The 10,165-nt window shown below is 52.6% G+C and overlaps 1 protein-coding gene across 3 annotated transcripts in view; it reads right to left on the reverse strand.

The window, feature by feature from the left end:
* The window catches only part of ACCS (1-aminocyclopropane-1-carboxylate synthase homolog (Arabidopsis)(non-functional)), a 13,740-nt gene extending 3,968 nt beyond the window's left edge, over nucleotides 1-9,772 (reverse strand). Inside the window, exons 1-9 of one of the 3 annotated variants that reach the window (XM_004682889.2) lie at nucleotides 9,485-9,772; nucleotides 8,837-8,896; nucleotides 6,797-6,867; nucleotides 5,806-5,875; nucleotides 5,332-5,398; nucleotides 2,342-2,439; nucleotides 1,817-1,894; nucleotides 1,052-1,152; nucleotides 387-476 (exon numbers count right to left, since the gene is read on the reverse strand). In XM_004682889.2, coding sequence (XP_004682946.1) covers nucleotides 387-476; nucleotides 1,052-1,152; nucleotides 1,817-1,894; nucleotides 2,342-2,439; nucleotides 5,332-5,398; nucleotides 5,806-5,875; nucleotides 6,797-6,867; nucleotides 8,837-8,896; nucleotides 9,485-9,772 — 923 coding nt within the window. The remainder of the gene's footprint in view (nucleotides 1-386; nucleotides 477-1,051; nucleotides 1,153-1,816; nucleotides 1,895-2,341; nucleotides 2,440-5,331; nucleotides 5,399-5,805; nucleotides 5,876-6,796; nucleotides 6,868-8,836; nucleotides 8,897-9,484) is intronic. The other 2 variants (XM_012725674.1, XM_012725675.1) reach the window with 2 other exon arrangements.
* Nucleotides 9,773-10,165: the final 393 nt, after the last annotated feature.

The raw sequence follows: 10,165 nt of genomic DNA on the forward strand, positions 1-10,165 counted from the left end.
GTGAATGGATAAGTGGGTGAATGAATGAATGAGTGGGTGAATGAATGAATGGATGAGTGGGTGAATGGATAAGTGGGTGAATGAATGAATGAATGAGTGGGTGAATTAATGAACGGATGAGTGGGTGAATGGATGAATGAACTTCGTGCTACCCTGCAGAGGAAGGAGACTGCAAAGGCCAGTTTCCCACCCATCCTTCTCTCTTCCCTCAAGGAACCCCTCCCCTTTGGAGGTCTCAGAAGCCCCACTGACCTGCCCAGCCCTCTGGTCTTCTCCTCAGGAGACCTGAGGACAGTGGGTGAGCTGCTCAACTAGGAATCTCTCTGGGGCATTCTGAGCCAGGTGGTCCAGGGCCCCAAGGGGTTGGGGACTGGGGACTACCTCACCTTTCCAGGCTCAGGACGCTGCGGTACCCAACCGACGCCTCAAACACCGACAGCATGTACACCTCATCCACCATCACGTGCAGCTCGTGTCTGGGGGCAGAGCAGGGAAAGAGAGCTTGTTGTGGAGGCCAAGCATCCCCCAGGTGGGTGACAGTAAGGATGAATCCAGGGAACCAAGAACCAAGCATGGGATTAGCAAACTTTTTTCCAGGAGCACCTTTCTTTTGTTTACTTCCCCCTCCCCCAAGTAAACAGGCAGTGGATATACAAAGCAGAGGAGGGGGGGAGGGGGGGCAGGGGAGGGGGACCTTTGCAGAGCCCTGGGGTACGCCCACGGAAAGGCAATCATGTGCAGACAGACCTAGATTCAAGCCTCGCTCCCAGGTTCAGGAATGGGGACAATAACAGTATCTCCAGCTAACAGGGTTGTGGGCATGGGACAATCCCGGAGGATCTGGCCCTAGAGTGTGCCCTGGGGGTAGGGGGAGGGTGAAAGAGAGAATATAGCATCCCACAAACTGCCACCTCCCCACCCACTGCCAGGAGGGGCCCAAGCTCCCCGGCAGTAGCCCCTGTGGACTGAAGGGGGAAGAACACACACCAAAGCCCATGTCAGGACCCTGATTTGCACAGTGCTGTTGGGGTGCGTGTGGCGGGCGCCTCACCGCTTGGCAAATTCCAGAAACGCCTGCAGCTCTCCGGGGGAGTAGACGTCACCGAGAGGGTTATGCGGGTTGATGAGGATGAGGCCTTTCACCTTCACACCCTAAAACCAGCAGAGGAGCGGGAGACGCTCAGCTCCTCCCCAAAGCCACCCCGAGTGGTGGCTCCTGGGGACCATGATGGGACTGTGGCAGGGACCCAGCGTGAAGCAAACAGGGCAGAGCATTACACCTGCAGCATCGTGCCAACGACGGGAAAAGCAAAGCCCCAGCGAGTAGCAGCTGCCTGAGCTGGGAGCATCACGGGTGGGGGCTGAGTGTCGGGCTTGAGCGTTCACGCCCTAATGACCAAGGGGAAGAGATGAAGTGGTGGATTTGGGGAAAGCAGATGGGAAAGGTCCTGCTGGAATACTGCTGGTTTTAGCCTTTCCTCCAGGGGCTTCTGATCCCTTCAAAGTGAGGGAGGTGCCACCTCCCCAAATCACCAGGGAGACTTGAACGACAGACTGTTAAGCTCCACACCCGCCCCACTGAGTCAGAACCAGGCGAGAGGTCCTGGTGGCGATTTTAATCGAGCTTCCCAGTTAATTCTTTCAACGATGAAGTTTGAGAGTCTTCCAAGGTGCAGACACCTCAAGGGTCTTGTGTCCCCCACCCTGTCCCATGCCAGCACCTCATACACAGAGTGCCACCCCTATTCCCAGAGGGCATCAGCCACCCTGCTCAGACCCAGGCCTCCCAGCGCTGGGTGAGGTCTGAGCCCCAGACCTCGGCACGAGCTCCTTCCAGGGCCGTCTCCAGCTTCTCCACAGTGAGCTGAAAGGGGCGTTTGTCCATCCCAGTGACCTGGAAAAAATCCACCAATGCCACCTGCCAAATTCAGTGACCCAACCCCCACAATCTACACTCTGAGGGGCTCTCATTCTCCGATCATGTCCGGGCTCCTTCAAACAGTCTCCAGAAAAACACGCTGAGGTCACTGCTATCACCCTCACACCAGGGACTCCTCATCACTCTTAGGTTGGAGGAAGAATCTGGGGTGCCAGGACTTCTGCATTGGGTCTGCTCTGCCCTGTCCTCACCCCACCATAGGGTTGATCCTGGGGATCTGAGCCACGAACCCCAGGCACAGATGGCCACGAACAGCAAAAGGCTCTACTCCCCTTTCACCCGTACCTCCCCTCCCGGAGTCCTCAGTGTGGACGTCTGCCATGTCCACCCTCAAACTCAGACACAGGGAGCTCCTGTTCTACAACATGGACCAGGTCCTACCTGGGGTGCAGGGACACTCACCTCACTGTCCAGATAAACACAGACCAGCCGGACATTGCCATAAAGGTAGACGTGCTGTGTGATGGCTCCATAGTAAGGGGCAGGGATCAAGAAAGCCTCTGGGGACAGGAGGAAGGCGGGCCTGTCACCTCTGCCAGGTGCTCCAGACCCCTGGCCACTGGCACCGCACCTCTCCGAGCCCTCCACGTCCTAGGAAGCATTCAGGGATATGCTGCCTCTTCAACCCCAACCTTTCTTAAGTTCTTGCTTTCCTGGAACCACAGACATCAGCCCTTGTCCTCATAACTGGCAGCTGAGACTTACTGAGCACTTACTATGTGCTGGGAACTGTGCTAGACATCGACTTGCAGCTTATCTCTTTTGACAGTCACAAACACTCTGAAGCAGGTACTGTTACCCCCCAGCTTTACTGATGAGCTTAGAGAGTCACTCTGTAGGCCTGGACATGTGGAAGCCAGGACCTAGTAAGTCAAAGCTGCAGGATGATGATCTAGGCTCAACAAATTGGAAAACTTGATACACAGAATCACCAAGAGATGGAATCTGCTGCTTCTCCACCCCAGGGGGCCATCTGAACAAAAAAGCTGAGACCATTTGGTGGGAAGGGGAAGTCAGGCAGAAGGTTCTGGACAGGAGGGCTGAGGAGAAGCCTCCAGGGTCAAGAGTTAAAAGTGCCCTCCAATTCTTAAGAGGACACAGAGGTGTCCACTTCCCTCCCCAACCTCCCTTCAGCACACACACCCTGCTTGCTCTTGGCTCTGGAGGGGCAGCTTTGCCCAAGGGGATTGGATAAGAGGACAGAAAACAACTCAAGGGGCCAACCCACATCCTGGCTCTTTCAAGTCTTAGCTCTAAGAAACACCAACACCTGTGAGATAAGAACTTGCACTTGCAAGAAAAGGTCTTGTCAGCTACTGGGGCCACGTGAGAGCTGAGGAAGATGCAGAAAGGCCAGAAGTCAACACAGGATGGGGTAGGAGAACCGAACCTCCCAGTGAGCTCATGACAGTAGTCGGGTTCCTGATTGTTCTAGAATGGGTAGTCAATTGCCTACTTTATTTCTCTTCCTTTAATGGTTCAAATCCTGGTGACTGGCTGCCTCTGATTTTCACTAATTCCTTGACTCAGTGCCTTCTGTACACACCTGTGAAATGGGGGTGATCACAGAACCCGCCTCTTGGGGCACTGTGAGCATTTACGATAGAGGCTGCAAAGCCTGAATGCCTGGAGTGGAGTCAGTAGTCTAGAAACGCGACTCCTATTATCGTGACTAAGAAGCTAAGGCCAGTGGGCCTCCGTTCCTGGCCACCATCACCCCACCCCACGGGACCAGAGCCACAGCACTCTGGGTCTCACAGCAGCAGGCAGGCTGGCAGCTTCTTTGCGAAAAAGGCTTTTTCGGATACCATACGTCCAAAGAAGACAGAACTGCCCCCATGCAGGAGGGGGCAAACCACGTCAGGCCCAAGCCCACCTAGGCACGCTCCGTCTCGTCTGCCAGGGGTTCCTGGAAATGGATTTTGAGCCAGTTCTGACCAACAAGGCGTAGTCCCATCCCCCTGATGGAGGAAGTACTAGTAAGGAGGCATCCAAGACTGACTCACACAAGGAGTCTGGGGCAGAAGGGATTACAGCACAGCCATTGACACAGCCATAGGAATCAAGATCTTCAGGCGCCAATGTCTGGATTACAGACCCAAAAGTTGAAAGATAGAGATATGGAGATTGAGTCCATTGGGGGATCTCCCGTCCCTTTCAGATTCTATTCAAAGCCAACAAACCTAGGCTCACAGGGAGTGAGTCCCTCCCAGAGAGAAGCTGTCTATATGCAGTCTCTTGCCGATGCAGGTGCTTCTTCCCACCCACTCTCTCCGTCTGCAGGGCAGCAGCCTCCTGCCTGCCTGAGCTGTACCATGCCGGGACCTCTCTGCACTGACCTCCCTCAGGGGAGGCCGCTCTCCTAAGACCACCAGCCTGCAACCATGAAGGCCTCTCTCTGCAAGCTTGTCCCTTCCGGGGCATCACTCCCTGCCCACTTGTGCATAGGCAAGTGTCCAATACTCCTGTCCTTTTCCCTAATAAACCTGCTCTTTAAATATAACTGAGTTTCTGTCTCATGGAGAATCTCACCTGGGAACTCTCCTCGTGCAGCTGCAAGGGGAGCTCTGGTGAAACCTTTCCCATAGTGAAACCAAGTGTAACAGGGTGGTCCCTAGGAAAGGGGAAGTTCCAGGTTCTCTGCCCCACCCAGAAGGGCAGTGGAGCTGAGGAGAGAAGAGAAGGAATCTGAAGAAGGAAGCAGGATGGAGAGCCAGAGGGAGACCTAAGGAAGCCACATGGAGCAAGGAGCATGTGATGAAGAAACCGTGCTTGTTTCTTGGCCCTGGACTGGTTGAGACAGACGTGGGTGAGACCCGTGGGGAGGTGACTCTGGCAGTGTTTATCTTGATTTTGAGGTTGCTCTTTTCCTCCCAGACTCGTCTGGCCATTTCTGACCCTTTTCTATGAGTCCAGGCCAGAAGGTGCTTTAGGCTTATGGCGGGCTTTCGGGCCTTGCTTTGGGCCCATCCCTTTTGGGTTGACTTTTGTCCACGAGGGGATGGGTCACTTCAGGTGTTTGATTGAGAAATTATATTCTGTCTTCTGTATAAATTTATACTCATTGTATTCGAGTTCCTTCTCATTAAAGTCTTATATGTTTGTCTTGATGCAGCACATGGCAGAACCTATTTAGAGCGGGCAGCTTTGGGGGTTCAGTGGTGCCCCTCTCCCTGTCCCATAACACAAGACCACAGCCCTTTGTGAGCAAGCCGGGAAAGCCAAGGTCTCGGCACAGAGGCAACAACACCAGGCAGCGTGTTGCACGACCCTGGCACTGACCACCTCAGGGTGCTCATCAAGTCACTTACGTAAGCCCCTTGCACCCAGGGTGTGTGAGGGCTGCAAGCATGCGCAGGTGCTGGGGCAGGCGGGCACAGGGCTGCACTTACCCCCGACCTCACACAGCACAGTGGCCAGGGCTGAGAAGAGAGAGGCGCAGCCATTCAGGACCACCACCTGCGGGGCACATCCAGAAAAGAGGCCCCTCAGGAGGGGGCCAGGACCCCATCCTGGACGCAAAGGGGGAACCAGGTCCCTGGAGGCTCTGTCACAGCAAAGCCACTGAGGGTTTCTCCCGACCAACAGCTGAGCAAATTCGTGAGGCTTATTTGTGGGGACGCTGCTTAGGGGGTGGAGCTGACTGCTCAGACTCTAACAGAGACACAGAAAAGGGCCAGAGAACAGAGGATGCAGGAATCAGACCCACACTCTGAATATTTAGGCTGAGAAGGAAGGAGGGGAGCCGGATTCCTAACCCCACCTGGACATAAGTCAGTGGCACGTTTCAGTCACCTTGGCCTTGGCCATCCGCTCAGTGGGGGAGGGGCAGAAGAGCTGGAAGATCCAGGGAGGGGACTACTCACATTCTCCGGTTTCAGGGTTGCTGGGCTCTTGCAGTAGAAAGACAGGAACTTGGCCACTTCCTCCCGGAGGCTGGAGATAAGACAGTAGGCAGCAGTGGGCAGAGAGACAGAGGGTCGCACCCAAAGCTGCCCCTATCCTGCCTTGGTTTCCCCCAGGGGAGCATGGTTGGTCTCTACTCCCTGGCACCAACTTCTCCAACCCGCACCCCATCCAGCCCCACCACTCCCCCCACCCCACAACATGTTATTCCAGTAGTTCTACTAGAAAACCGACCCAAAACGCTAACATCAAGTATCTCAAAAACAACGCTATCTACTATTTATTGAGCATTTACATTTCACGGAGGTTCTTTGGAGCCTTTCACTCATTTAATTTTCGTGACAATCCTATGAAGCAATTATTACTCTGGCCAACATTATTTGCATTTCACAGACGAAGACAGTGAGGCTTGAAGGATTTAAGCCAGCTGCTGGGAAGCAGCGGGTCACACTCAAGCCCAGAGCTCCCAGTCCAGGGCCTGCCTCCCAGTCACTCTCAGCTCCTGTGCTATGGAGTCAAGTACTGCTAGGTCACGGAGCCCTGTCAGTCTCAGTGAGAGCACGCCCTCGTTAGTACCACCTCCCTCACCAGTGCTCCCCGGCCAGTGCTCCCAAAGCGGCTTCTGGTTCCTCCCAGACTGCTGAGCTTGAAGGCACTGTCCCTGCCTAAGCTTCAGGAGTGGGGAGAGGGTGTGGGGGAAGGCACCAGCTCCCTGCAGACCTCCAGAGGACCCCACAATCACAGGGGCTCCAAGACTAGCCCCTCAGCCTTCAAGAGTCAGGTCATTCTTTCTCTTGGGGGCTCGTCCTGGCCCCCGTAGGAGGGTAGCAGCATCCCCAGCCTCTGCCAATAAATGCCAGGAGCACCCCTTTCCAAAATGACAACCAAGAAGGTCCCTGGCAAGCAACACCACCCCGAGCGGAGCACCACTGTCCTATGCCCGCGACTCACAACAGGTGTCCCCTCCAGTCGGGGTACTGCAGCAGGGCCGGCTCCACCCGCAGCATGTCACTCTGGCTCAGCTGGGGACAGAAGGGGCAGGACAGGACTGAGGCTGCAGGTCTTGGAGGTGAGGCGGCCAGACCCACACAGCACGGGGCCTCCAAGCCCACGGGCATGGCCTTCGCATCACAGAAACCCGGAAAGGAATAGCACAGGCATGACACTCTCGTGCTTGCTTTTGCAGATGACAAAAGCGAGGGTCAGAAAAGTAAGGTGCTAACACAGGCACAGAGCTAGCACGTGGCTAGCAATTCCTCGTTGACTAGGAATGGTTGGTGCCTGGCCCAGCGCTGCTTACTCAATGCTGCCACCTCAACAGTCACCTTGGCTACTTCTAAACCACCGTGCCCTGATGGGGAGGGGAGTGAGCCCCAGGGCATCCACGCAGGACTCTCCCGCAGCCAAAGGAAGAAAGGGACCAGGCAGGAGGCTGGGGCTATACCAACTGCACAGTGAGGCCGTAGCCTCGGGGTTCCTGGGGCTCCTCTGAATGCAGACACCCAGATTCTAAGCACCAGATGAAGTATGTAAAATAGTTCAGTAATTGAGCTATAGTTCAGTATGTTTAAAAACTATGTTTTTCCAACATGGAAGCAGCCCAAATGCCCAAAAGTAGATGACTGGATAAAAAAGATGTGGTACATAAATACAATGGAATATTACTCAGCAACCAAAAAGAGAAACACATGTTTTTTGCAGCAACTTGGATGGAGCTGGAAAAGATCATGCTTAGTGAGATAAGCCAGCAAGAAAAAGAAAAACACCGGATGGTTTCGCTCATAGCAGGAGTATAATGGACCAGGCGACAAAATAATAAGAATAATGAACAGCCATAGACCAGAGACATTTTGTGGGGGTGGAGTGGGGAACGGGATCAAAACCAGGGGGAAGAGGGAGGGAAGTGCATGGGACTATGGTGATGGCACACGGGTGACTTGGTGATGGGAAACCCGCGGGGATTACAATTGAGATGGAAAAAAAAATGTACAAAATGATGTAAAAATAAACGGTTAAATTATAAAAAAAAAAAACCTATGTTTTTTCATTGACTAGCTAATGAAATGGTCATATTTTAGATATGAATGAACTAAACAAAACATATTACTAAAATGAATTTTAGTATGTTCACTTTACTTTTTATTTCACATTTTCTTTCCAAGGGATGTGTGGTCCTTCCAGGGAAAAGCTGGCTTTAGGTAGAAAAGGTCTTTTAAGCACATTCCCTAAATCCCTCTCCTTTGGGGCCTGGATATTCTGCAACTAGGTTCCTTTGCATTAGAGATCTGTAATTCCAAGCCTGACTCTGAGGTCCAAGGAAGAAATACACTAATCAGGTATTTCGAGTGGTTTGCTGGAAGATGGCTCACACAGTTCAAGAAATCTGATTATTACATTTCAGGAATTTTGTAAACTATGATTTAAAAAAGTTCCAAAAATCAAATTATAAAAGATACAAAATTATATACATTATATTAAAATCAAAGGCCATAAGTACTCAGCCATCTCATACATCTGGCAAAGCACTGTTCTACATCGTGCTCTTTCTTGAGGTTATTTCTGTCCACATGCCAGGCTGGGGGCACAGGACATGAGGTCTGCCTGTGTTGCCTGCCAGGATGTCACTTCAATAGCTTAGAATCAGCCAAGGTGCAATATTTATACCAGAGGAATTGGCACAAACTACAAATTAGGTTGTGTCTCCTCTCTGAAGAGCCAGCTAAGTGCTGACCACACACCACTGAGTCTTTCTCCTCTGAGAGCGCGGACCCAGAGGCAGGAGGCACTGTATAAGGGAAAAGCCTGAGAGATAAAGAAGCAGAGTAGGAAGTGACTGGCCCTAAAGCACCCAGAAAGCTATTCCCAAGACAGATAGGAATCCCGGGTCCCTGGACAGATACTGAGGCAAGCAGCAGCCTCTTGTGGGCAAAGTCCAGGAACATTCAGCACCTCGGAGCTGGCCACACCATCCAGGGGTGCACTGGGACTTACTCGCCTGGAGAGCAGGTCAAAGCAGAGTTTGTTCTCACTGGTGCCCAAGTTAATGATGCCCTGGAGAGAAGGGGTAGAGGCAGGGTGAGCGCAGCAGAGGGCAGCCAACGGCAGCAATCCCGGCACGCCAACCACCTCACCTTTGGGTCAGCATTGCCCTCCACGCAGCAACCTCATCCCATCTGCCTATTTCTAAAGCTCCGCTCCCATGCCAGCTTTCCGACCCCCAACGTACTGCTCTTAAGAACAGAGTCAGTGCCCATAACAATAGCAGGAAGCATCTATTGCATGCTCTGCGTGGAAGCACTGTGCTTCCAATTTACATGCCTGATCTCATTTAACTGTGACTATTCTATTGAGCAGATTACTGGCATCCCATTTTAGAAAGAGGCTGAGCTTCAAAAAGCTGGAATAAACAGGTTCACAAACCATATGTGACACAGTGGCAACCTGAACCTATTCTGTACCAACTCTGAAGCCTCATAGTTGACAGACTATCAGTCAGAATCACATAAGAGCATTCTGGGGTTCCTGAATCTCCCATCTCTCTCTCTCTTTCTCTCTCTCTCTCTCTCTCTCACACACACACACACCCCAGGTTCCCCTTAGTCTTCTCTGGGGGCTCAGTGGGGAGGGGGTTGCACTCACACTGGGATTCTTCTCCTCATCATACTCATCCATGTGGTATGTCCTGTAGCCCTCCTCAGCTGAGTCCCAGAACCACTTAATGACTCTTCCTCTGGAGGACAACTGGGAGCTCCCGGAGAAGAACATGGCACCGGGGTCACCCACGCCATAGCACTCTGGCAGCTTCTGCTCTGGTTTTCTGAGGCAATCTCTACCCAGACCATCCTTGTTACCATCCAGGTTCTGCACGGAGGCCGGGCTCAGGCAGGTGGGAGGTGCCCCCACTTCCTTCTGAGTGGGGGTGAACATCTGGGAAAAGACAAGCGCTCTCAATGCCTGAAGCGGGGCTTTGCAGACTACAAGCATCAGAATGCACTGGGGACCATGGGACCCCCCTTCTCCCTGCTCCTTCCTTTAAGTTGCGTATTCATGATTCCTCGGGTCCCTTGCTCCTTGTAACCATGTGTGCACCGGCTTCTCCCAGTAACTTCTGTTAAGGATTTATTCCCTGCCAGGGGCGGAACTTGCCACGTTCATATGACTTTAATATGTAGCTGCTTTAGCTTGTTTTACTTTCGTGAAAGTTTTTCATTCCCCGGCCTGTGGGTCCGCCAAAGTTCTTTTTCTATTCTTGTTGACCTCAATTTCAAAAATCCAGGTTCAAATTTTCTGACTTAAAACAAAAAGATCCTGGAGTCCCTG

This window comes from Condylura cristata, unplaced genomic scaffold (genome assembly GCF_000260355.1).
Source record: "Condylura cristata isolate star-nosed mole 26May11 unplaced genomic scaffold, ConCri1.0 scaffold00015, whole genome shotgun sequence".
NCBI lineage: Eukaryota > Metazoa > Chordata > Mammalia > Eulipotyphla > Talpidae > Condylura > Condylura cristata.